General features: G+C 52.9%; 9 protein-coding genes and 1 non-coding gene across 10 annotated transcripts; 5 read left to right on the forward strand and 5 right to left on the reverse strand.

Annotated features, from left to right (window-relative positions):
* Positions 1–306: 306 nt before the first annotated feature.
* On the reverse strand, positions 307–1,990 carry P152DRAFT_280380 (mitochondrial carrier). Its single transcript, XM_033674917.1, has 8 exons — positions 1,717–1,990; positions 1,626–1,660; positions 1,498–1,571; positions 1,227–1,445; positions 989–1,174; positions 787–932; positions 616–727; positions 307–556 (listed from the first exon to the last, which is right to left on the reverse strand). The coding sequence occupies exons 1-8, from the start codon at positions 1,888–1,890 to the stop codon at positions 438–440; spliced, it is 1,065 nt and encodes a 354-aa protein (XP_033536227.1). The 5' UTR covers positions 1,891–1,990; the 3' UTR covers positions 307–437.
* Positions 1,991–2,383: 393 nt separating this feature from the next.
* Positions 2,384–3,296, reverse strand: P152DRAFT_512926 (NAD(P)-binding protein; the record flags this gene model as incomplete). Its single annotated transcript, XM_033682776.1, has 2 exons — positions 2,384–2,734; positions 2,843–3,296. 2 exons carry the CDS (start codon positions 3,294–3,296, stop codon positions 2,523–2,525), a joined length of 666 nt encoding a protein of 221 aa, XP_033536228.1. The 3' UTR covers positions 2,384–2,522.
* A 246-nt stretch (positions 3,297–3,542) lies between these two features.
* P152DRAFT_280903 (uncharacterized protein) lies at positions 3,543–5,545 on the reverse strand. Its single transcript, XM_033674919.1, has 6 exons — positions 5,401–5,545; positions 4,979–5,343; positions 4,790–4,925; positions 4,725–4,736; positions 4,243–4,665; positions 3,543–4,187 (listed from the first exon to the last, which is right to left on the reverse strand). The coding sequence occupies exons 2-6, from the start codon at positions 5,165–5,167 to the stop codon at positions 3,790–3,792; spliced, it is 1,158 nt and encodes a 385-aa protein (XP_033536229.1). The 5' UTR covers positions 5,168–5,343; positions 5,401–5,545; the 3' UTR covers positions 3,543–3,789.
* Positions 5,546–6,960: 1,415 nt separating this feature from the next.
* P152DRAFT_393331 (putative hydroxyindole O-methyltransferase) lies at positions 6,961–8,217 on the forward strand (the record flags this gene model as incomplete). Its single annotated transcript, XM_033676190.1, has 2 exons — positions 6,961–7,128; positions 7,186–8,217. 2 exons carry the CDS (start codon positions 6,961–6,963, stop codon positions 8,215–8,217), a joined length of 1,200 nt encoding a protein of 399 aa, XP_033536230.1.
* Positions 8,218–10,409: 2,192 nt separating this feature from the next.
* Positions 10,410–12,600, forward strand: P152DRAFT_456873 (MFS general substrate transporter). Its single transcript, XM_033679105.1, has 3 exons — positions 10,410–10,646; positions 10,733–11,774; positions 11,867–12,600. Exons 1-3 carry the CDS (start codon positions 10,485–10,487, stop codon positions 12,409–12,411), a joined length of 1,749 nt encoding a protein of 582 aa, XP_033536231.1. The 5' UTR covers positions 10,410–10,484; the 3' UTR covers positions 12,412–12,600.
* Positions 12,601–12,638: 38 nt separating this feature from the next.
* Positions 12,639–12,729, forward strand: P152DRAFT_t23. Its single transcript has one exon. It is a non-coding gene; the product is annotated as a tRNA-Pro (tRNA).
* A 752-nt stretch (positions 12,730–13,481) lies between these two features.
* Positions 13,482–14,283, reverse strand: P152DRAFT_280895 (uncharacterized protein). Its single transcript, XM_033674918.1, has 2 exons — positions 13,908–14,283; positions 13,482–13,836 (listed from the first exon to the last, which is right to left on the reverse strand). Exons 1-2 carry the CDS (start codon positions 13,934–13,936, stop codon positions 13,641–13,643), a joined length of 225 nt encoding a protein of 74 aa, XP_033536232.1. The 5' UTR covers positions 13,937–14,283; the 3' UTR covers positions 13,482–13,640.
* A 1,393-nt stretch (positions 14,284–15,676) lies between these two features.
* Positions 15,677–17,721, reverse strand: P152DRAFT_456877 (uncharacterized protein). The gene is made up of 2 exons (XM_033679106.1): positions 16,719–17,721; positions 15,677–16,663 (listed from the first exon to the last, which is right to left on the reverse strand). The coding sequence occupies exons 1-2, from the start codon at positions 17,449–17,451 to the stop codon at positions 15,960–15,962; spliced, it is 1,437 nt and encodes a 478-aa protein (XP_033536233.1). The 5' UTR covers positions 17,452–17,721; the 3' UTR covers positions 15,677–15,959.
* P152DRAFT_456878 (DNA glycosylase) lies at positions 17,692–19,488 on the forward strand. The gene is made up of 3 exons (XM_033679107.1): positions 17,692–18,656; positions 18,710–19,044; positions 19,099–19,488. The coding sequence occupies exons 1-3, from the start codon at positions 18,030–18,032 to the stop codon at positions 19,277–19,279; spliced, it is 1,143 nt and encodes a 380-aa protein (XP_033536234.1). The 5' UTR covers positions 17,692–18,029; the 3' UTR covers positions 19,280–19,488.
* Positions 19,489–21,798: 2,310 nt separating this feature from the next.
* Positions 21,799–23,425, forward strand: P152DRAFT_281335 (uncharacterized protein). The gene is made up of 4 exons (XM_033674921.1): positions 21,799–21,876; positions 21,939–22,019; positions 22,116–22,959; positions 23,011–23,425. The coding sequence occupies exons 2-4, from the start codon at positions 21,971–21,973 to the stop codon at positions 23,303–23,305; spliced, it is 1,188 nt and encodes a 395-aa protein (XP_033536235.1). The 5' UTR covers positions 21,799–21,876; positions 21,939–21,970; the 3' UTR covers positions 23,306–23,425.
* Positions 23,426–23,830: the final 405 nt, after the last annotated feature.

Consider the following 23,830-nt stretch of genomic DNA (forward strand, 5'->3'; position numbering starts at 1 on the left):
CCGTATGTTCCCAACAGATCGTATTTCCTTTCCGACGCATCTGTCCGTTCTCGAAGTCTCGCGGTGAAATTCCCCACCTTGAATTGATCCAAATCTCTTCTCGCAACGAATGGCGGAACGTTGGTATTTCTCCGCCAGGACTTGGCTGGTTTTCAAGTTATTACTTGATCACATAGGGTGTGAAGATGCAACTCCCTATTCATAACCATGAGCATGGCGGCACACATGGATAACTTTCAATAAATTCGTCATTGGCATGCAAGCTCCCGTGTCATGTCCAAGGCCTTCGCTCGAAACATGTTGCTCGAAGAGAAAATATATACACTGTGAAAGGCCAGGCTAACGGTGTCGGCAAGAATCATTACCATGCCAAATGCGATGTCGAGTGCCTTAAATCGGTCCCTAAACGCCGGAGATGCAAGGTTTTTTTTAGACGGTCATGATTGAAAATCGGGATCATCGACTTCCAGCTGGTTGATCTTCTTCTTGGTGAACTCGAACGCGGAGAAGAAGATGGCATTGACGACACACGAACGACCCATGGAAACGGTAAGACCTATCGAACGGTAAGAACGTGATCAACTCAGACAGACCGCGATGAACGAGAAGACAAACCTCGATACATTCGCCTGTTGAAGAATTCGATTTTGGTCCTAGTGGTCTCCCCTTTCCCGCCAGTCAAGCAATTTCGCTGGTATATACTTTTGGCGGAATCAATCGGATATATCTAGAGGGCGATCAGCGGACATCCGTGGATATCATCGGGGGTAAAACAGAGTGACTCACACATGCCCAACTAGCGAGGCCGCAAAGTCCACCGGCAGTGACCACTGCTGCTGGGGAGGTCGGCGAATTGCCTCTCGCGTTTGCCAGAAGCTGTTTGGCACTCTCATACGTCATAAAATACACACCGGTGCCTATCGTGTCGCGGACTATCCTCTCATGAGCGAATGGACAGATATGGCTCGGCATTGAGAGATCGACTCACGCAGATGGTAGTGAAAGCCTGCATACAATGCCGCCATCCCTCTATGCTTGATGAGTGCATGTGCCGTTCGAAGGGTTCCCATCTGTTGGTATCTCTGGCTGAGGGAGTCGATTACTTTGCTTCCCTCGTTCCGGTTCGCCATCAGAACAGAGAGCTGGGCGCTCAATTTTGTCAACTCAAAAGGGCCTGCAACAAAGCCAATCAGCGACATTCACCAGACCTTCATACCCTTACTTACATGCTATTGTCGTAATCATCGCGCCAGCTGTGGCACCTGCTCCTCCAAAGCACAATGCCGTGGACAGCGACGGAAGGGCTCCTCTGGTGTTTGCGACGACCAGCGGGGAATTTCCGGTCGCTTGGTAGATCCAGTCATCGTAGGTGTATTTCGCTTTCTGGTATATCGAGAAGGATAGCGTTCGTACGAGTGTTATACTCGCCAGGGGCGACCAAACTCCTTGCATACGCATCAGTACCGCATTTATGGGATATGTTCATGCTCGACCAACCTCTCCAAAAGCCATGGAACCCTTCTGTTCGATAGGTGTGCTGAATGCAGTCGAGGAGGGAGCTGAATTGGTAACTAGGCTGGATATCAGCTCGGTAAACACGCAAGTCAGGGCTTCGGGCGTCTTACGTTTGCATTCGAGTTTTGACCGAGTCCAAAGGATACTGTAGAAAGACCGTGTTAGACGCGTTGCCAATGCAACTCCATCTTAAGCACTTACGGTCATAAACGTCGACAGCAGACTGCTCGTGCTGGCTGCAATCTCCGTGCGATACTTCTTTATCCATAGCTTTCTCGAATCGTCCAGGTATGGGTGCCGACTCGGGACAATCGCATGCGGCTGGCTCGCCTGGAGCGAAGTAGACCTGGTGTGGTCATCGTCGCGCTCCGGCATGCTGGGCTGGCTATCGCGAGCTGTTGAAGACCGTAAAGGTCCTCACGGCAATCGCGATATGGCCAGTAGCCAGTGCCGCTCCATAAAGCTCTCGACCAACACACGAGGGTCCAATGGTCGGAATTGATGTCCGGGAGGAGGGTGTATTCGCGATATTGCCTGGAATCGGGCAATGCGATGTCGTGAGAAGGATTGGAGAGCTACGGAGGATACTCGGGTACGTTCCTGGATTTCAGGAAGTTGTTCAGTGGTTGTTGATGTTGAGAACTAAAGACGCTATGACGGAGATGCGATCTCGAAGAACGTGAGGGGCATCCAAAGATTTGATACGGAACTCCTTCGGGTGATGGGAATAGGGCGGGGATGACTGGACTGGAATGGCACTAATTATATGGCAGCAGCCAAAATCCAAAAGATTCAACAATGCAATATTTTCAGTTCATCACGAGTGTCTTTTTCATTTGCGGAGTAGAATACCGCATGGCGAATATAAATGATCGGAATCTGGTTGAAATGTCCTCAAGTTCTCTATCGTGTAGTATCAACAGGGAACTCGAATTGTACTGTTCGTAAATCCTAGTGTTACCCCCCTAAGAAGCATGCGTTCGCTCATGCCATTCCACCGTTCACCCTCAGAACCTGTCCAGAGACCCATCTGCCCCCTCACCGGCCAGGAAAGCGGCGGCATCAGCCTGATCCTCAGGCTCGGCGATCCTATTAAAAGGATTGCCCGACGCGAGTGCCTTGATGACCTGCTCACTCTTCCCCTTCAAGAACAGGTCGGTTCCAGTGGGGCCGGGAGAGAGAGCGTTGACCAAGATCCGCCTTCGTCCGAGATCCCTGGCTAAGACCCGGGTTCATCTGTTCGATCGCGCCTTCGGTGCTGTTGTATAGGAGGTCTGTTCAAAGGCGTTAGATTGTATCCGTCTCGCTGGACGCGGCCAATACTTACAGTTCGGCGGCACTGTGCTCGATGCGCATGGCGATGTCGACACCAGGATAATGCGGGAGCCCTCAGGCATGTGAGGAACCGCCTTTTGGGCGAGGAAATATGGTCCTTTGACATTGAGCGCGAACGTCTGATCAAAGTCCGCCTCGCTCGTGCTCATCAGATCCCTCATCGGAAGCACTCCTGCGTTCGCCATTAAGATATCGATCTTGCCGAACTTCTGCACTGTCTCTTGCACGATTCGTTCGATATCCGGGATACGGGCTGCGTTGCCTTGAATAGAGATCGCCTTGTCGTCGCCGATCTGCTGGACCACTTCATCTGCGGCCTTGGAGTCGAACGAATAGTTGATGGCGACTGCAGCGCGGTCTTGAGCGAGGCGCAGGGCAACAGCTTTGCCTATGCCCTTGCGGCCGCCAGTTATGAGAGCAACTTTCCCAGTCAGCGGACCGGCCATTTTGTCGTCTTCAGGAGAATATAGGTGTGCAAATGATGTGAGAGGTAATGATGCGGCAAGAGCCCAACCGGAATTAAAGACTGATCTATGGTTTAAAGCTGATCGAACTAACTTGGTAGGACAAAATGATATGAACTCGAACGAAGGAATGATACATTAAATATCCAAATGAACACGGATCTAGAATAGAAACCGTTATTTCGGCTTTTTATGCAGCAAATAGGTCTTGGAAATGGCAGCCTCGACATGTTCGAAGTAACGTTGATAATAATACATTCGAATAGAATGATCCCTGATCTGAAGTTCCAAATATCCAAACAAAAGTGGTATATATAACCTTTGGCCCCGGCAGTCGCTCCGAATCCGTTTGTATCCATTGGTCTAATACCAATCGCTGTTCCCTAGGAACAACAAGAATTTTTTTGAATCATAAGTCCGTAAATGAGAGGCATTACCCCAACCCAAAAGCCTCGTCAGGTAGGTAGGGTTAGGATTAGGTGCGCAAACTCGAGGGTACGATATCCCTAAACTTCCTATTCTCGCCCCTTTCCGAGTCCCTCTCCTTCCCGCTACTAATATCGACCTCCATCGTGCGCCAGATGCCCTGCTGGCTATTGTTGCTCTCGGCATCGTAGCCTTTCGCCCTCGTCTCGTATTTGGCATCTTCTCTGAGCGCCAGTTCCGAGACAGAAGAGGCCCGTCCCTTTGGGTTGGAGGAGAGCTTGAAGCGGGATCCGGAACGACTCCGCGAATTGTCCGTGCCGGAGCGCGAGTTGGCCGACCGGAAGGTAGCTTTGTGGAAGAAAGGCCGCAGGGTCGGGATGCAGGCGGCGACGAGGACGACGTTTTGCTCGATGAGGCCCCAGATGACGAGGGGGACCACGTTCCATACTATTGCGCTTGTTAATTACAAGAGAGGGAAAGGGTAGAACCGGGTGGAACTTACGAGGATCCGTGCGGTCCGTAAATAGATGCAGATACGTCGCCTTCACAATCGTGACAATGGCGCTCAGCAGCGTCAGCCCCATCATGATACAGACACCCAACTTGGTCGAGAAGGGCATCTGCAGCTTCCAGAACACCGAGATGGGGACAACGGCAAGCACAATGTCCGTCACCGTCGTGTACGCGCTGACGAAGTAGTTAAAGTTGTTGAACACCGCCGGATCCCAGCACTTGGCGTTCGGCGTGTTCGGGTTCCATAGCATCTCAACCGGCGTGCATTGCACGAAGATGAGGACGACGGAGACGAGGGCGATCACGACTTGCACGGTGACCATGCCGTAGAGGAGATTCGTGCGCAGCGGGTACCGGTCCAGGAGATGGACAATGAGGATAGCGATGGAGATATTCGGGAAACTGAAGGCGCCTGAATGGTGGTATGTTAGTCTCGAGACCTATGGATGCTGGAGAATCGACTGGACGGACCAATGTTGAAGGCTGGCAGTGCGTTAGCTCATAAGTTCCATAGTATATCGAATATCAGCACATACGAAATCCCAAAATCTGCCATTTGGCTGTAAGGACCACTCCGTCGGCCCCATGGTCAGCGATTACCGCTGCCGTATGCCGACCCAGGCCAAGGGTAACGGAGTAAGATACAAATGCCGCAGCGATTATGCTGAGAGCCTATAAAGTCCATTATCAGCCTCGTCCGTACCATACCATTCTGCTATGCTTACCAGCGAGAGGAAGATGAAAAAGTCATCCCAGCCAAGGCGCTTGGTAATCTGTGACCGCGCAAATAGCTTCAGGAAGACCGTCGCAATCGCAATGCCAGTAAATACCCACGCAATGATGTTGACGGTCATCCCACGACTGTCATGGAATTGGGCTTCGGTCAGCGCCGGAGGTGGAGGAGCGCTTGCCATGGTGAAATAGTGGATGGTCGTCGTTCAGACAAGACAGTCGGGCTTTCGAAACATGAACCACAAGAACAGAGTCTCGAATCTGCAATGCCGGCAGGCCGCAATAATGAAAGTGTTTTACACTACTCTGTATGTATATGATGGTTCCGGTTCACGCCCGGAGCAGTGGGAACGCTGGACTAGAAGTAATACGGTAAGAAAGTGAACTGGCCCATAGTTCATACATATGGGCTTACTCCGATCATCGCCCGTAGCAAGGACAAGACAACTAGAAAACGAGAAAACGATCGAGTCGTGGACTTGCAGGCTCAGCAAAGGCCGTGACATGGATATGACATGTTCAGGGGCGGAGCTGCATATTTCGCTATGGAGTGGTGAGTGCTGATCAGTCTGGGTTTGAATGCGAATGGAGACGACACTCCACTTCGGAGTTCCGGGTCACTCCAGACATTGACAGACTGGAATACTTCCGCCGCCAAGATCTAACGGCCTATCCATTCCCGTTTGATAGGTGCTCTGAGGGCAAAACGTGGGCCTTTATACGGAGCTAACAGATGGCAGAATTGCTTAAGCGAAGCCAATTAGTGTTAGCAGGAGGACACTCGAGAATTGAAATGCTGTTGATTGTTTTGCTGATTTCTAACGCGTCTTCCAAGAGAGGACCCCCACGATTTTCGTCCGGAAGACCAAACAATGCTTGAGTCAGGAAATGACCCATAACTCATAATGTAACGGAAAATGAGGTGGGGGCTTTATACGGGTTCCTGGCCATGAGGCTTGAACGTGCTTGACCTGAAGAAGCATCCAGATTTCAGGCGGATTGAGTAATGATCTGCATTCAGGTCTGGCTGCACGAGTGAAACGACTCGCAAACAATCGCAAGAAGCGGCCGAGCGGCAGGAAAAGGCAGTCGATCCGTAACGGACTAACGGCGCGCAAGCATGTGGACTGATGGAGGATCCAGGCACTGTGGGGCACTCTTGTCTCCAGCGTAACCGAAACTTGAGAAATGAGACTCAGAGTTGAGAGTTGAGACGTTGGGCAGCGGACTAAAATTCGGCCCGACAATCCCTTTGGCAGGTGGTCCGGGGCGCCTGGCTCGGGAGTCGGGAAGTCAGGGGGAGTGACAGGGATGTGATTTGTCAAGTTCAGCTAAAGCCCTAAGACTGGTGACTATCGCCAAAATACGGGCACTTACCCACCAAACGTAGGCACCTCGCTGCCCTAACGGGTGCGAACTGCGAACAACCCAACAGAAAGTCGGAGCCCGTGCGGCTAACATCAAAGATCCAGTCTTAGACCCCTGCTTGCACCAACAAACTGGGAGAAGTCGGAAGGGCCTAAACCCTGCGAGTCTGCGAGTCTGCGAGTCTGCTTGAAGAAAACGATCCGCAGTGGACAGTGGACGCTTGGTCCCCGTACAAATGGCAAAGGGAACTTCCGCCAACTTCGGCTTCTAGAAAAGCCCTGAAAAGGGGGTCGATGATAATTAGCAGCGCGTGGAGCCACAACGTGGACGGCACCATCAGCCATGTCTCATCAGATCAACGAGCCACGGTCTACGAGGGTCGAGGGACGGCTGGTGAGGTCAGTAGTACTCTGTGCTGACTAGTGGGTATCTTCAGTTCTTCTTCAGAACCTTAAAGGATCTGTTGGAACTTGGACATTTTCCTACTTCCGTAATTGTGTCTCAGACTCCCAGTGGTCGGTTCCCTGCGTAGTTAGCTCCTGCAAGATTTCTTGGACTGAGAACACCTCTCCATCCTTGCCTCATCATCGATTCCCATCGCAACAACATGGCGTCTCCACCAGTCGCCGCGATTCTCGAAAGCCTTGCCACGGCCGGAAAGGCATTCGACAAGAATGAAGCCGGCTCGAGAGAAGCTCTTATCGAGAACAGCCGCGCGCTGGTCGCCGCGCTGGAGATTCCGAGCGAGTTCATCCAGCGCAGTTTCTGGGCCGAGGTGAGCTCTATGCCGAAAATGATTGGTTCCAACTATCGTGCTCACCATGTATAATAGCCCGCCATGTCCGCCAACATCGCCATCGCCGTCGATGTCAAGCTTTTCCAACATCTAAAGGAGGCGGGCGATGCGGGGCTCAGCGGTGCGGCGCTTGCTGAGAAGACCGGGTTCGATGTTGACTTGCTGGAACGCCTCGCAAGGCATCTCGTGGCGATGAACATCCTCACATATCACGACGGCGCGTTCCACGCCACGGCCCTGAGCAAGAGCCTCGCGGAGGAAAACTACCAGCACAGCATCTCCTTCTGCTACGATGCGGCACGGGCATCGTTCAACGGCTTCCCGGAATTCTTCAAGAAGACCGCGTACAAATCCCCCGCGTCCGGCGGGCTCGACGGCCCCTTCCAAGACGCGCACAAGACGAAGCTCCCATTCTTTGAATGGCTGGTCGCGACACCACCATACCTCCAATACTTTGGCTCCTTCATGAGCGCGTACCGCGCCGGCAAGGCGAACTGGTACGACGCGGGCTTCTACCCGGTCGCAGAGCGCATTATCACCGGCTTCGACGCCGAGGCCAGTGATGTCCTGCTCGTCGACGTGGGCGGTGGAGGGGGCCACGACGTCGCCGCCTTCGCCGCGCAATATGCCTCGCGCCCGGGCAAGATCGTCCTTCAGGATCGTGAGTCCGTGATCGCAGGTGTGCTGGCGAGCACCGAGGAGCGGTCCTATGAAGCGCAGCCGCACGACTTCTTCACGCCGCAGCCCATCCACGCGGCGCGTGCATACTCGCTCCATTCCATCCTCCATGACTGGAGCGATGAGAAGGGCGTCAAGATCCTGGAAAATTTGGTGCCGGCGCTCAAGAAGGGCTACTCGCGTGTCCTGCTTAACGAGATCGTGGTCAGCGAGGAGAAGCCGACGCTGGCGGCGACGAGTATGGACATGATGATGCTGGCGCATTTCGCGGTCCGGGAGCGGACGGAGGCGAACTGGCGGGCCATTCTGGCGAAGGCCGGGCTCAAGGTCGTCAACATCTATACGTATCCGGGGGTGGCGGAGAGTCTGATTGAGGCGGAATTAGCGTGAGCGGTTAGATGATCTTATAACGGCTTACACGCATATAGGTGTCGTTGAAAATTGGAATCGCTCGCCGTTGACTTGATGTGACCCGGGAAAAGGGTTCCCCATTTCCACGTTGATTACGGGTCTGGCATCACTTCATCCAGGTGCTTGTCCAAGACTCCGGCTCTTTTTCCGTAACATAATGCAACGCGTTTTGGACTGAAAGGCGTTCTCGGGTGGAGTTCTCGATGATGACGACGTCGCAGGTGATTCCCAGCATCCGTATGATAAATCGACTTTTCGTGGGCTTTGAAATCAATTCATTTTAAGCCTTGTTTACCTGCACCTCACAGATGATTCCCAGCATCCGTATGATAAATCGGCTTTCCGTGGGCTTTGAAATCGATTCATTTGAAGCCTTGCTTACCTGTACCTCACAGATGATTCCAGTCCAAAATTCGGGTCCACCGCCGCCCTCGGCCATTGACCTTGTCCAAGCTCCAAAGTAGTGGTTTGTCAATGATGGGGTGCGTCACTGAGTGGCGGAACGTGTTAGTTCGATGGAGTATCAAGACTCAGTAGGAGCTTACAGGTGTAGATACTAGACCCCCAATACCGCAAGTCCCAACTCCTAATGTAAGGTGCACGTACGAGCCAAGATCTTTGTCATTCGCCAAGCGGACTGCCCGGGCGGAATATATGGCCAATGTAGCAGGAGTGGCATAATAATACGGTTTACGAGTTCCGACTTAAGAGGAACCATTGCCAAATGACAGCGGGTCACAACAGTGGCAACATCACAGCATGCACGGGATGAGCTAGCGTGAACACAATAGGTAGGTGCTTGCGATTCGCATGCTAATCGCCGAGGAATAATAACAGATTCTATGTTCATGAATTTTACAGTTTACACTCTGTAAGAAGAAAAGACTAATAGGGTGACTAGGGAATCAGGAAGCACTCTGTGGCTAGGACAATGGAAAAGGAGAGAGATGAGGTGGCACGGTGGGTGAGTCTTGAGGTCATGCGCTCTAATCACATGATCCATCTAGCAGACACGGACGGAGCACAGCATCTAGATCTTGGGACTTGAGTCTGCCTCGGTGGCGCCACACAAGGTCACAGGGTGACTAGAGGTTGTAGTAGTACAGCATCTTGCTGGATGCTGATGTAAAAGTTCGATTAGGACGGCCATTATTATTATGGGATGGAATGTTCGGTCCTTGGCAGTATTGACACCATCTTCAATCCAGTCTAGCCATCCAATCCGGCAGCTCGCAAGACTCACGCCAAGGCCATTTGATGTTTTATTATACACGCCAACTCGCCAAGCCATTTCCACCCTAGTCCATGTTCCTTGGCTCCAGTCGGTTAGGATCTTCGTTAGATCATCACTTTATTGAGACTTCCGCGTATCTGGAACACGAAATGCCCTTGTTAGCCAACCCGAAACCACCTGAAACGGGTTGGAGGTAGAAACCTAGTGCACCGCCTCCAATTGGGATTTCTAGTGTGCACACACGGGGATATGATAATCTGGTCTCCAGTTACGCCATACCTAGGTACGTACACGCTTTCTTTCTGCTTGCGACGAGCCCAGATTTGAGATGGTAGATCCGATTCTCTCCATTGATCATTATCCATCATCCAAAGTCCTCGTCTCCTCTCGGGGCCGTGCAAGTTAGGCTTGCCGCTAACAGCCTACTATGTACTATCTCACTCCCAGTTCCCACAGCGCATCTTGCCGCCTCTACCCCGGACTTGTACAGGGTGACCAGTCACTAGCATTCACTGACGAGCGACTGGCCAAGTGACCAGCGACCAGTGACCACCAGCACCCAACCAATTAGCACTGATATCTCACATCTTGTCAAACCGAGGGTTTCGTCCACATGCGGGGAAAGGCCACTATTAATTTACTATGTACATACAACCATGTACAAACGACGATGGGTGTACGCCACAAATAGGGCCTAGCCCATGGTTGACCAATCTATTCCAGACTTCCAAGGAATGAAAGAACTGATGGAAGCGATTCTCGTTGGACTGAGAGCCAGTAACATTTCGACGTCGGCCCACCGTATGGAAGCCGTGCCTCATTCATTTGCAAGCATGTGAATGTCTTTCCTTACATGGAACAATGCCCAGATTTAGGTACAGGTACTTATATCCATGGTCGTCTGGATATTGCGAACTCCAGATCGACCCCATCTCCATCGCTCGTCCCCAGAGGTTTCGAATCCTCTCCATTGGAGCACGAATATCGAGCACATCGCCTTGTTTTCATCAAAATGGGAGACAAGAAGGCTGTTGTGGAGCCCGCCTCCGAGAAGCAGGATGTGGAAATGGTCGAGATGGTGGACTCCGCTTCGGATAGAGGAGCCAAGACCGATTCCCTGAGAGACCGACTTCGCGTCAACGTCGACGGAAACGAGGACGATGCCCCTTTCAAGGTATGGCTAACCCATCATCAAGCCCGTCAACAATTGTGATCGTGTCGACCAAGTGGATCGAGATTGAAGCTGACCCTCCCTTCCAGCTGAACGCGCGCCTTGTTATGGCTCTTGTGGGCTGCAGTTTCGCCTTCGCCGGCTCGCAATTGATTCCGCTATCCTTCTTCACCCTCTATACCTTCATCGCCAAAGATTTTGGAGAAACCAACTTCGTCTGGCTGAAGGCCGCCAACTGGACCGGCCAGATCGGCGCCGCATGTACCCTGGGGCCTCTCTCCGATCTTCTCGGTCGCAAGCCCATGTTCATGGCTGGCATCTCTTTGTCTATGCTCGGCATGATTGTGTGCGCCTCGACCCCTACCGCCAGCGGCTTCATCGCCGGTCAAGCTCTGGCCGGTTTCGGGCTCATGGCCGAAGAACTCCTCGCTCTTGCCGTCACCGCGGAGCTCGTGCCGACCTCGAAACGAGCCGTTTACGGGGCCGCGATGATTGCTGGTTTCATTCCCTGGGCACCCGGTGCGTTGTACGCCCAGCTGATTGCCATGTACAATTGGAGATGGATTGGCTGCATGATTGCTATCTGGCACTTGCTGGCTCTGGCCATGATTGCTGGGTTCTACAAGCCACCGCCCAGAGTTGCTCACCAAAGCGAATCTAGGAAAGAAATCATTCAGAAGATCGATATAGTTGGCATTGCCCTTGGCATCACTGGGTTTGTGGTTTTCCTCGTCGGCCTCAACTGGGGAGGCCAGACGTATCCTTGGGCGTCGGTTCAAGTTGGGTGTGCTCTAGGCTTTGGCTTGTTCACCGTCATTCTGTTTATTTGCTGGGAAATGTTCGGCGCCAAGTACCCGTTGTTCCCTCGTCGGCTCGTCCAAGTCAAGAGTACCTTCTGGGCCATCATGCTGGTCATCTTCGCTGCCGGGATCAACTACGTTCCTCTCGCCATCTTCTGGCCCATCGAATCCATCAGTGTCTTCAACTCGAACCACAAAGAGACAGGACTCAATACCGTTCCTGTTGGCCTCTGCATTCTCGGTGGCGCCATCATCTCCGCCGGATTCTGCGGGAAATGGCCGCAGCATTGCCGTTTGATCATGACATTCTTCTGCATCATGCAAACAGCTGGTAAGTCCCGCCTCAGTCCCCCAGCCTGGTCCAAGAGTCCAGTGGCTGCGATGATTACACTCATTGAGCAATGCTGACCGTGTCTGCTTCAGGTGTCGGCGCCATGGCCGCCATTGATCCTCACAATATTAACACCGCGTGGCCCCCGCTTATCATCGGCCTCGTTGGAGTCGGCGGGGTGCTATTCCCCAACCAAATCATCGTCACCGTCATCACCCCCGACGATCTCCTGGCCACCGTCACGTCGCTCACCTTCGTCATCCGCGGCGTCAGCCAGTCGGTGGCGTTAGCCCTGCTCCAGAATCGTTTCGTCGCCGCCGTGACGGCGAACGCTTTAAAGCTCGTGGCTCCCGCCGCCATCAAAGCCGGCCTGACGAGCGTCCCGCAGATCACCGAACTGGTCAACTCGCTCACAGCGGTGCCATTCAAGGAGTATGTGCCCCAGATGTTGCCGATGGTCAATACGACCGAGAAATATGACATGCTCTTCGAGGCCACCGTGCAAACCTTTGGCAAGAGCTTCCCCACCTTGTATTACATTGGCCTCGGGTTTGGGATTGTCGGATGCATCGCCTCGATTTTGGTGGGGGATATGTCCAAGTACATGGACGAGCACGTGGCTGTCCATATTCACTGATCGCGTTACGTTACGAATGTACTCGACCTAGCTCCGCGTTGGAATTTGATTGATAGAATATGTCTAACTACCAATATATTGAACGTGCCGCACGTCCCATTTTGATTTTGCCTGATCGCTCGGACCACGCGCTAGAACCGCTAGAACCTAAAACCGTGACAGGCTGATTGGCAATTACTTTTCCGAGACGGTGAGACCCTATTCCCGAAACATCACGGACCATCAACGGGTGTATGGTCTAGAGGTATGATTCTTGCTTAGGGAAGTCAACACTTCAAAACATGCAAGAGGTCCCGCGTTCGATTCGCGGTACACCCCCTAATTAGTCTATTCTTTTTTTTGGCACGGATGTGTGCGAACCGGACGGTAACGAGACTAGCATAATCATAGACTATAGAATTATCCGTGATACCAGCAGAATCCAAGCCCTAATTATATTTAAATGACCACGGTATTAGGTAATACGTAATAAACTTAAATATGTAGTCGTATCACGCCGCCTTGGTATCCGAATAACCCTTTCTACCCTAACCAGTTTCGACGCTCGCCAGTATGTACGGACAGGTCAATATTGTTTTTGCATGCTTTGATGACTTAGGTATACGTCGTGAAGCCTACATCAAGACTCGAGAGGCCATACTGGAGAGAAGGTAGTTCAATGGAACAAGTAAGCAACCGTGACGGTAATCCGAGGGGCGGTCAAATTCTCCTATAATACCCATCAGGGTCCCTCTGTGGCAGAAAACTGTGATTGTGTCGAGATGCTTACAAACCTCCGAATTCTCCAGAATGGTCTTCGTCGACTTTGAACAAGATTTCCTATTCCCGACGGCGAACTCGACGAAGGTTGAAGGAGACAATGAACAATAGCTAGAATATTCAATTGATCTAGCAGGAAATTCTAAAAACATGACTATTCAACTCCTGATTCGACTCCAGTCATCGTTGACCATGCCCAAGACCCATGCACCTTGCTATGACCAGACCAAAAACCGAACATGTCAAAGAAAAGAAGCCGGATTTGACCCAGCTCCAAATGCTCCCTGCAATCCAAAGGGAAAATGACCCGGATATAAACCGTAAGATTGAGTGGCCCAAAATGCTCGCAAGTGCGAGCTCGTAGTGATGAGAAATGTACCAGGGGCCCCCAACGCCATAAACTCAGACCGTCTCAATATCCAGCTGAGAGATCCTCTTAAATCTCGTCAAAAGCTCTTATCTCGCCACATCTATAACTCGTCCAGCTCGAACTCCAAATTCACGTCCTCGCTGCAATCCACGCAGTAATAGTTGGAGAACCCGCCGCAGGTGACGCGCATGTTCCGGCACATATCGATGGACCAGGCGTCGTAGGAATAGCCGCTCAGGAGGCGGTTGGGGCAGATTTCGATGCTGTCGGACCAGATGAAGTAGGAGTGGTTGCAACTGCGGGGTGGATGTTAGTCGCTGTGGGGGAGGCGATTGTGTCGCCAGAGGCCGGATGAGGGGGAACTTACCAGTACCAGCTGTATGTATATTGACACATTTTGAAGAAGGGAAGCGGTTGGCTTCGGGGGAAGTGTGGGTTTGGGGGTACGGGGAGGAAGTCTAGATAGAGGTACAGAAGAGGTCGACCGACTGCAGGATCGTGCACACCGCTGGTTGGGTGCTAGGAGCTAGGAGACTTGTTCTACTGGCTGAATGCATGCGATAGAGGGAATCGATTTCCCAGGTATGCTCGCGACTGTCTACCTATCCAATAGATCTAGCAGTTCGGCTGATCGTCGTCTGGAAGTAATAGTATCCTCGAGGTGACTTCTGGAAGCGTGCTATAGTTTGAGTTACAAGGAGAAGAGAGGAGGAAAAGGAAAGGAGTCGGGCGACGACTTAAGTACAGGAAATACGAGACCTCTGCCAAAAAAATACGAAATAAAACCGAGCGCGATGAATGGAGGGCGAGGAGGCTTTTAAGTTATAACGGATGGCCACCCCACGGAACGAGGCGGTGGGGAGAGCCATGCGGGATTGCGGCCCAGCTACAGCAGTTCCGAACAATGGAGCAATGCCGGTCCAGAATCCGGAGTATTTGGGTAGATACTTAACCACGATTGGCTCATGGCAATGTCGGATACCAAATCAGGCATGAGGCGGCGGCAATGCGGGTCGCTGGGGCTGGAGTCGATCCGCATCCGACCAGGCTACCGTACCATATCCAATATTGCTGAACTGAGACCAGGTGACTCATATCAGGTCAGATGGATTGTTCCGTGCATCCATCGTATGCATGAATGCAGACAAGACAAGGCGGATGCGAGAGAGACGTTGATTCATTAGAGAGGCCATACTTCCGATGACCGGTCGAACACGAGACATGGAGTCTAGGCGACGGGTGAGGCTTGGAGACGAAGTTGATAGTGAAGAGATTCCGAATCCCCGACGTTCCAACATTCTGCAGGGTCCAACACTAATCTGCAGGGTCCCCGCCTTGCCGCCTCGCTGCCTCAGGAGGACCCTTTGCAAATTCCTGGAACATTGAGTGCTTTAATCCAATCACCGATAGTCTTCAGAGGTGGAATCGGGACCCGATCGCTGACTGGACCATTGTTCCTCCTCGAAAACTCAGATTCCGTGGCGTGGAGGTTCCCGATTCTTCCTCGCTGCGCTCCGGCTGTTCGGACATGGCGGGATGGTTGTGGAGGAGCGCAGGCGGTGCCGCTCGTCCCGCTGAGCGAACGGCAGTATTGAACTACAGTCTACGGGTTAGCACGTTCATCTACGCACTATTTTGGCGGGGTATGGTGGATTCCGATATAATAGGATTTAGGAAAGTCGATCTTGACTTCGCGTTCTCCCTTGTGTTGTCACTTGACGAATCACGGCATCGGTTCGGACTCAACAATATTTGACCGCCATTGCTTTCCATGCCGCAGCCTCTCAGCAACAGTTGTGAAGCGTCCAAGGCGTCGTGATCCCGAACCAGGTGTGATGATGTGCGACAGCTACCTTCTCCGACGTCGCAATTCATCTTGTCCGCTCAGCGCTCAGTGATTGATGCCTCGGCTTTGAATCTTGGATGTTCCAGGCCGCCTCGTGCTACCAGACCGTTCCGTGTGGCGCCGGTTTTGAGCAAAGAGTAGGCAAGGACAAGACGGTATTGTCATACAGTGATGAGATAAAGGTTGTGTTCGTCACGGTTTGATGCTAGTCACATGCAAGGAGTAGCTCGAGAAATAGTTGAGTGATAACAATGGGCATATGTATTTCTATGTTGACAGCACGCTGTGGGCGACCAAGCAGGAGTCTTGTAAATCCGTTGCCTCAGTCGTTAACTCCGAGGGCCTCGTCTGATATTCCGTAATACCTTTATCTCAACATGTATCCTACCCTATACTACTAAGCAGTACTGCGGTTTCTCTCCATTGACAGAGCCCTTTGGCCAAAACTAGGCCAATTAATCATAGAACAGGTGGTTCATACATCGGCACCATACTATATACAGTTCCAGAACCCGACTCCAAAATCTATAAGAATGCAGCTCCGCTTATCGTTGCTCGTTCCTCATCATTCATTCATAAAACCAGCAGTAACCCAAGCATTCCCACGATGATACAAACAACCCCTCCCCTAACCCCATGCATGCTCGCACTGCTAGCCGGAACCTTCTCAACTGCCCCCCCACCACCCGCCGTCGCCGAGCACTGCGCCCCAGTTCCACACGCATAATCAGTCGGACAACACCCGCCATTCGCGTCCGCAGGGCAACTGAACCACCCCGATGCACACGATCCCGCCGTCGTCGCTGGTCCATCTCCCACCGGCGCAACGACGGTGACCCCATTGGCGTCGACCGTAGTGGTGCTCTCCGCTCTCGGACAACTGGTCTCCGCGCAATCGCGGCCGACGCGGCAGCAGCCACCGATGTAGAACGCGGAGCACATGTAGAATCCGCCCGGGCAGCCGGAGATGGGTGGGAGGGTCGTTGTCGGTGCCGCGGACGTAGGTGGAGGAGAGGTGATTGTCGTGCTGCCAGTGGGTCGCACGGGAGGGGCCGCGGTGCTAAGCGGAGGACAATCGGTAGGTCCACAGCCGCGGTCGGAAGGACAGCAGCCGCCGCCGAGCGATGCGGGGCATGATTGGAAGCCGGGGCTGCAGGTCAGTGGTTGCGTTTGGGTGGTAGACGGTGGGGGAGGCGTCGGAGTGGTTGAGGGGCGACCGGTGGTGACTGTAACGACTGGGAGCGTTACGGTCGTTGTCATGGTGGACGCAACGATGCCTATTGCCCATCAGCATGAGGTATTTCAGTCAGCGGACTCCAACAGCACACTTACATCCAACATCGAGGCAGGCGTAGTTCGGTATACAGCATCCGCCGTTCGGGCTATTAGGACATGCCTGATACCCCGCCGCGGTGTCACACGACGACAGCTCCCCTCCGCAATTCGAACCTTGAGGACAACAGCCGACGTCGCCCAGACCCGTATCGTCCACCTGCACGCAAGTCTCGCCAGCTCCGCAGCAGGAGTTGGGTCGGCCGATCCCTGCGCAGCTCTCCGTTCCGAGGGGGCATAGGAAGTCCCGTCTAGATAGCCTACTGCGGCCCCATAGCCATCGATGCTCTTGTTCTGTTGCGTTCGAGTGGAGAAGGAAGGGTTGGAGGGGAGTCGGATCTGAGAGATTCGATCGATGGGCGAGGCGGTCGTGGTCTAAAGGGGCCGGGACAGATGCGACAGTATTGTCGTCAGGATCTGGAGACCCATCTGAAAATGCGCTTTCGGACGCCCACGCTTCATCTGAACTTTGCCCGAGCTGCCAGTAGTCGAGGAAGAACATCTCTCCTTCGTCGCCGGACATCTTCCGTACCGCGGTCGGCTGAGCATCTCTTCTTAGCCGCGAATGCGCTTCGATATTCCTCCGCACCAGCCGCTCGTGCTCGGGATAATACTTGACATCTGCAGGAAGATCGTAGGGCCATTTATCGCTGTCCACTGAGGCAGTCTCCGCCGAGGTGAGAAGCAGGACTAGGAACGATGACAGCAGTGATGGACTGCATAATGGACGCATTGTGGACTCTCAGGCAACGTATCACACCTGGTTTGAGATTAGTGAGGAATGTTAAAACGTGATCGCTAGGTTAGTTTGACCCAGTGGGTATGGTTCGGTATCGAATTGGGGAGGCTGGTCGACAAGAAAGCCATGATTGAATCCAGAGCTTACGTGAACGTCAACGGTTCGCCAAATGTAAATTTAGATTCCATACGTTCCAAACGCTTTGAGCTCGTGAGAGCATATTCTACAGAACCATCGGAAATTGTGCGTCACAACTTCGCTCTCCGGTACTCGTATCTGCTTCTATTCGACTGGTTGACTGGTTTGGGGTCGGGGTTAAAAGGCATCACGTGAGCTCGCGGGATTGTCGCGATGCACCTCGTAACGTGACGCGACTAGCTTCCACTGAATCCCAACGTCATCCCTAACCTGGATTCCGTGGCAACAGCTTCTTGTTAATCTTAGGGCGTGAGGTGTCGATGATATTTACTTATTCCTTCCTCTCCGTTGGATACTGTTTCTCTACATTGCGCTGCCATCTAGCCCCTTACATTTCACTTGGTTACAGGGCGTACGTCGTGCGATCGGAGACCATGAGCAGCCTCCGGCGCTCCGGACGGATTCAGGATCGGGTGCAGTCAAACGTTGCGAAGAGCAGGATACCGGCAACGGTCTCTAAAATATCCACTACAAAGCAGAATGGTCCCGGATCGAAGAAGCGAGGACGGACTCCTGAGCCTGCCCTCCCAGCAAGAGATGTAGACGCAAGAGGAGCCCAGGCAGCGCAATTCGCCGTTCCTACGACACCTGCCAAACGTCGGGCTAGGCCTACTAAGACTATAACGGATCCCACTCCCGTCACGCCGACCCCAGCAAAGGTTGACTTGATCGTGTCCGCCCATACACCTCCTGTTCCCATCACATCTCGAGTTTCTCGACCCGCGGGACTGCACGTCACGAATGCCTCGCTTTCAACACCCGGAGGCTCGAAGGTCGTGGCATACCTCCCCGATGCATCCCCAAGCAAAGCCGCCACGATCCCCCGCCCATCCACCACCACCGACACCCTCCTCGAAGAGGCGTGCGCCCATCTCGTCACGACAGACCCGACGTTGAAACCGCTGGTGGAAAAACATACCTGCCAAATGTTCACGCCGGCGGGGTTGGCGGAAGAGATAGACCCATTTGAGAGTTTGGCGTCGGGCATCATCTCGCAGCAAGTACGGCTCCCACCTCCCCTCTCAGTCTCGCATCCCCTAACTCACCATCCCAGGTCTCCGGCGCCGCCGCCCGCTCCATTAAAGCCAAATTCATCGCGCTCTTCCCCGCCGCTGCGCGCTTCCCCCCGCCGACCGACGTCGCCGCGACCTCCCTAGAGACTTTACGGACGGCCGGGCTGTCCCAGCGGAAGGCTGAGTATATAAAAGGCCTCGCGGAGAAGTTCGTGGGCGGTGAGCTGAATGTGCGGATGTTAGCGACCGCGTCTGATGAAGAGGTCATCGAGCGGCTGGTCGAGGTGCGGGGATTGGGCCGGTGGAGTGCGGAGATGTTCGCGTGCTTCGGGTTGCGGCGGATGGATATATTCGCGGTCGGCGACCTGGGGGTGCAGTAAGTTTTCGACTTTCGACGTTCACGCTGAATCAGAGGCTGACGGATGCATAGGAGAGGGCTTGCCATCTATCTAGGTAAGGACGTGAATAAACTGCGGAACAAGGGCGGTAAGTGGAAGTATTGTTCGGAGCAGGAGATGTTGACCCATTCGGCCAAATTTGCGCCGTACCGTACGCTCTTTATGTGGTATCTTTGGAGATTGACAGAGGTTGATGTGGACGCTATGAGTTGAGGTGAAGATCAGTCGAGCTGCACATATTCCATGGACTCATCCAACCTCTGGTAGCGATGGGTGTAAATCTGTGTTTGTAAATATACGACTTCGTGGCGTATCGATTGGGCCATATCCAGGTGCCCAGGTTCGGCACTGGCACAGTGTCACCGCGTATTTTCTGTTGCGTTTGTACTTAGCAATGCAGCCTGCAGTCCTGCACCATGCCGATTGTTGATCCATCATCCATGAAACAGCGTTTCGGTCATCACACGAATATGAAACAGAACAACCATTTCCTATAGGCGGTAGGGATGCAGCGCCCATGGCCTCAAGAAATGACGATGACCGTTGAGCCACCCGATCCGAACGGGACGCCCGCGTCGAAATTAACCCCTTTTCGATGCTCCCTCATTAAGATTTGGTTGCAGTCGAATGATTGTGCCCGCCATCCATGCATGGATGCCTTGATTGGAGACGGGCGCGAGCGAATGAGCCGCGATTAGCGGCCCCGTGTGGCATGGGACAAAACCTGTTCGAGCGCAACGATGGCATGCGGAACTGGCGATCGCGATCTTGCGGTCCTGAGAGCTAGAGAGGTTAAAACAGCCGATAATCTCCTTCGTTTCACATTGCCGTTCGGGATTGAGTAGCGATACCTATGATATGAGATATCGAAGCTGATCCGCTCTCCAGAGGACCTTCGCATTGCGAGTTTGCGACAGACAAACAAAGGGGAGGATATTGGGGTAGGGTTTAATTTATCCAGTAGTGCCGAGCCTGCGCAGTATCGATCCCCAGGAGGCCCGTGTGGTACAAACCATTGAAAGAATGAAAGGATGGAACCAAAGGATTTCAAGATTGGGACGGTGTCCCGCAATCTAAACCATCAACATGATATCTCCGCTGTCCGGCGTCCGCAATCACAATGATATCAACTTCGCATAGGTAGGGTGTTTGATGATTCCGCAATCCGGAATCCGATTTGGTGGATATCGCTCGGGGATTGTAGAAATTTAACATTGACAAAGGGGCACGACCTTCAACCTTCAATTGGAGTGAAACCAAGCAAGAGGTGGATGGACGGATGTACACAGAAGATGCAGTTGACACTTGACAGCTTCTCAACGTAATAGATCTTAGGTGGTACACTGTGACGGTATCCATGGCGTATCCAGTCAAAATGCTGCCCTCAAATCCGTCACTGGTATCACGATTTCACGACTCACGAGCAGCACGCCAGCACTGCATGGAATCCAGTCTCAAGAATAAAGAAAGCGTTCTGGATTTGAATGCTAATTCCCAATTCCCAAAAACCGACTTGGTTGCGTCATCCGCGGAATGGAATCGGCAGTGGTGGTGGGGAATGGAGACGATCCGAAGGAAATCAAGGAGCAGTGGCGTTCCCATTGGTTCTGGAACGAAGAGCCTGCATTGGGTTCTGCACCAATTGCCTAGCTGCAATGTTAGCTTGATGGATGTTGATAGAGAACTTTCGGTACATCGTTGAAGAATGAAGATGATGCGGGAAGTCCTGGATGATAGGTATCTAGGCGATAGCAGAATCATGTTCTATCGTGTGTGACTTGTGCAAGAGATGACCAGATAGAGCGAGTAGAATAATAGTGCGACCAGACTTTGATACCTTATCCAGTTGTTTCGTCCGAGGATGGTTGCGAATTTCCAGGGCTAGCGGATGGAACGTCGACGGGGACGCTCCTTTGTCCAATGGGTCGGTTTGTCAATCATAATTCACCCAAGACCATCATACATACCTTTGCGTTGATCTTTGTAAAGTTTGCATGAGTGGAGAGCCGATTCCCAGCGAACAGAGGCTCTTATCGCAACTCCCTCTAACTAACTAACTCCGAAGCGAACCCAAACAAATGAACAACAAAGCGAACGGATGAGGCGCGAACTGGTGTAGAAGACTACCTAATCACTAAAAGACGACCGGCAGTCGGGTCACGTCCTTTAGGGGGGACTAGGGGGGACTAGGGGAGGAGACCCACGAGGTTTCAAGTTTTGGTGGGAAGGCAAATCACATTTGGTTAATGAAGTGCCGGGGGGTCAACTGGGGGCATTTGGGGTAACTTGGGGACAAATTGGCGATTCGACCGCCCGTTCACTGTGTCGCACATGCCATCGGATGCCAACTATGCGCCGGCTCACCCCCTAATCGCCTGTTCAGTGTTGACTGTAGTGATGTCCTCCATGGCTCCATGGCTCCATCGCTATCATCAAGCTCTCCTAATTCTTGATCCACTCTTCCTCTTCTTCAACTCTGCTTGGCTCTTCTTCTTCACCTGCCATTTGATCCCTTGGATTCTTCCTTCGGTTTTTGCGCTTTTCACCTGCCTGTCGTTTATCAACTTCATTTCCCTTCTCTCATCAGTCATCAGCCACGCACTTGACTCCTCCATTCGTTGAGGTCCGAGCGTGCTGTCTGTGTTTGAGTTGATCCTCCTTCATTCATCGTCTCTCGTTGCTCTTCCCTCCATTCGCTCCCAGCGTTCATTTGGCTTGCTTGCTCCTTTGCTTGCAACTCCCACTTCATCCGTGACTTTGTGCCATTTTCAACGGCCTCGTCGACGGAAACTTATATTAATCTTCCTCAGGTATGATGCACTTGGATGCAATTGAGTCGTGATTTGCCTGGTTGCTGATGACATTGTTCCAGATATCCATCTGTTCATCCTCACATCCCTCACCATGCAAAAATACATTCTGGCTGCCCTCGCGGCCGCCGGCTCAGCCTACGGTACGTCGATTCTTCATTTTAATTTGGCCTAAACCCTGGAGTCCGGGGGATGGGCGATATCACCCATAACACGTCGGAATACTGACTTCTCGCCAGCTGCTTGCAGTGCTTCGGCAACTCTCACCATCTCGAACGCCGCCGATGCTTCGGCCCTGGCGTCCTGCAAGACCTTCACCGGGAACATCGCCATCGCAACGGACACGGTCGATCCGATCAACATCCCCAGTGTTAGAACCATCCGAGGTGACCTGATCGCCAACAATGTGAGCACCATGAACCAGCTGGGCGCGGATAGCGTGGAAATCATCACCGGAACCTTCGGCCTCAACGACGTGCAAACCCTGAGCGTCTTGAGCTTCCCCAAATTGACTGCCGTCGAATCCATCATCTGGCAGGGCCTGCCGAACTTGAACGGCTTGAACTTCGATGCGTCCGTCCAGCAAGCGTCCCGCGTGGATATTCAGAACACTTTCCTCGCATCGCTCAAGGGTATCAACCTGAAGATGGTGGACGAGCTTTACCTGGCGAACAATGGCATGCTACAGGAAGTCGACCTCCAACTCGGCAACGTCTCCCACGCTCTGACCCTCGACAACAACGGAGACCGTCTCCAGGCTTCGTTCCCGAACCTGATTTGGGCTTACAACTTGACTTTCCGCACTGCTCCTAGTGTCTCCCTCCCTTCGCTGAAATATGTGAATGGATCCATGGGCTTCTATGAGACCGCGGTCTCGGAAATCTTCGCAGCCAACCTGACTCGCGTGGGAGGATCTTTCTCGCTCGAGGACAACCCGGAACTGTTCAACCTGTCGTTCCCGCTTCTCCAAACCATCGACGGTGGCTTCAGGCTCGCTGAGAACCCCAAGGTGGCCGATCTTACGGGCTTCCCCGCTCTCAAGAACATCGGTGGTGCCTTCAACGTTAGCGGCGAATTCGAATCGTGAGTGCCGGAATTCTTGTACTATTTGCCATTCCACTAACCTTTCGGCAGGGTTGCGCTCCCGTCTCTCGGCGACGTCCGTGGCGCTTTCTACATCGCCAGCACCGAGGATATTAAATCTGAGTGCGACAAATATAAGTCGGTCAACGGTCCCAACAAGATTATCAAGGGCAAGTTCACTTGCGAATCCAAGCCCACCGCGTCGAGCGGCGGCGGCAGCGGCGGCAGCTCTACCGGCTCCGGATCGGGCACCACCTCGAGCGGCTCTGCGGCCCTGTTGGACGTCTCATCCACTGCCATGATGGGCTGGACGGGTTTCCTCGCCGCCATGCTCGGATTGCTCTGAGCGGGTTAGACGCGACGTGGTGATTAGCAAGAATTCTTTTTAATGTCGAAGGTGAAAGCAAATCCTCTGCGCACCAACGGGAGATTTGAACCCCATCTTTCCGCTGGTGGCGGGTGCGGAGGCATTCTTTGTTTCGTGGTCGCGGTTCATGGCGGGAGCCCTATGCATACCGGCGAGTATTATTCTTGGCCGTTTGGAACCAGCGTGTATGTATCGATTCACATTTGACGGAAGGTCATTCAAAGGCAGTTCGAGTCTCTCATTCCCGGTGGTTCCAAAAGTTTCTCTATTCTCCGTACATTGGATCTTCCCCCGGTTGTGGCCCGCACGGAAGCCAAGCAGCGACGTAATTGTGGAGGAAACCGAACGCGAGCATCGTCTCGACCGAATTGGGTACGCTTGCGCTTCCCTGGTGTATGTGCGAGGCGACATCCGGGGAGGCATTCCACTCGAGAGTGATTATCATTGTTGTTCCCGCGTTTCCTCAGTTCCAGGTTAATACATAGATTCCGCATGGTTTTTGCT

Source organism: Eremomyces bilateralis (assembly GCF_010015585.1).
Source record: "Eremomyces bilateralis CBS 781.70 unplaced genomic scaffold P152scaffold_5, whole genome shotgun sequence".
NCBI lineage: Eukaryota > Fungi > Ascomycota > Dothideomycetes > Eremomycetales > Eremomycetaceae > Eremomyces > Eremomyces bilateralis.

Excerpts from the sequence above, each read along its gene's own strand:
- P152DRAFT_280903 (XM_033674919.1), bottom strand. The coding sequence starts at position 5,167 with ATGGCAAGCGCTCCTCCACCTCCGGCGCTGACCGAAGCCCAATTCCAT. Across the intron at positions 4,926-4,978 it reads TTTTCATCTTCCTCTCGCTG|GCTCTCAGCATAATCGCTGC; the intron begins GTAAGCATAGCA and ends TGGACTTTATAG. Across the intron at positions 4,188-4,242 it reads TACGGACCGCACGGATCCTC|TATGGAACGTGGTCCCCCTC; the intron begins GTAAGTTCCACC and ends CAAGCGCAATAG.
- P152DRAFT_281335 (XM_033674921.1), top strand. The coding sequence starts at position 21,971 with ATGCAAAAATACATTCTGGCTGCCCTCGCGGCCGCCGGCTCAGCCTAC. Across the intron at positions 22,020-22,115 it reads GGCCGCCGGCTCAGCCTACG|CTGCTTGCAGTGCTTCGGCA; the intron begins GTACGTCGATTC and ends ACTTCTCGCCAG. Across the intron at positions 22,960-23,010 it reads GTTAGCGGCGAATTCGAATC|GGTTGCGCTCCCGTCTCTCG; the intron begins GTGAGTGCCGGA and ends ACCTTTCGGCAG.
- P152DRAFT_456877 (XM_033679106.1), bottom strand. The coding sequence starts at position 17,451 with ATGCGTCCATTATGCAGTCCATCACTGCTGTCATCGTTCCTAGTCCTG. Across the intron at positions 16,664-16,718 it reads CGCCTGCCTCGATGTTGGAT|GCATCGTTGCGTCCACCATG; the intron begins GTAAGTGTGCTG and ends GATGGGCAATAG.
- P152DRAFT_456878 (XM_033679107.1), top strand. The coding sequence starts at position 18,030 with ATGAGCAGCCTCCGGCGCTCCGGACGGATTCAGGATCGGGTGCAGTCA. Across the intron at positions 18,657-18,709 it reads CGGGCATCATCTCGCAGCAA|GTCTCCGGCGCCGCCGCCCG; the intron begins GTACGGCTCCCA and ends TCACCATCCCAG. Across the intron at positions 19,045-19,098 it reads GTCGGCGACCTGGGGGTGCA|GAGAGGGCTTGCCATCTATC; the intron begins GTAAGTTTTCGA and ends ACGGATGCATAG.
- P152DRAFT_456873 (XM_033679105.1), top strand. The coding sequence starts at position 10,485 with ATGGGAGACAAGAAGGCTGTTGTGGAGCCCGCCTCCGAGAAGCAGGAT. Across the intron at positions 10,647-10,732 it reads AGGACGATGCCCCTTTCAAG|CTGAACGCGCGCCTTGTTAT; the intron begins GTATGGCTAACC and ends CCTCCCTTCCAG. Across the intron at positions 11,775-11,866 it reads CTGCATCATGCAAACAGCTG|GTGTCGGCGCCATGGCCGCC; the intron begins GTAAGTCCCGCC and ends TGTCTGCTTCAG.
- P152DRAFT_280895 (XM_033674918.1), bottom strand. The coding sequence starts at position 13,936 with ATGTGTCAATATACATACAGCTGGTACTG. Across the intron at positions 13,837-13,907 it reads TATACATACAGCTGGTACTG|TTGCAACCACTCCTACTTCA; the intron begins GTAAGTTCCCCC and ends TCCACCCCGCAG.
- P152DRAFT_280380 (XM_033674917.1), bottom strand. The coding sequence starts at position 1,890 with ATGCCGGAGCGCGACGATGACCACACCAGGTCTACTTCGCTCCAGGCG. Across the intron at positions 1,661-1,716 it reads TGCTGTCGACGTTTATGACC|TATCCTTTGGACTCGGTCAA; the intron begins GTAAGTGCTTAA and ends GTCTTTCTACAG. Across the intron at positions 933-988 it reads AGGCTTTCACTACCATCTGC|TCCGCGACACGATAGGCACC; the intron begins GTGAGTCGATCT and ends ATGAGAGGATAG.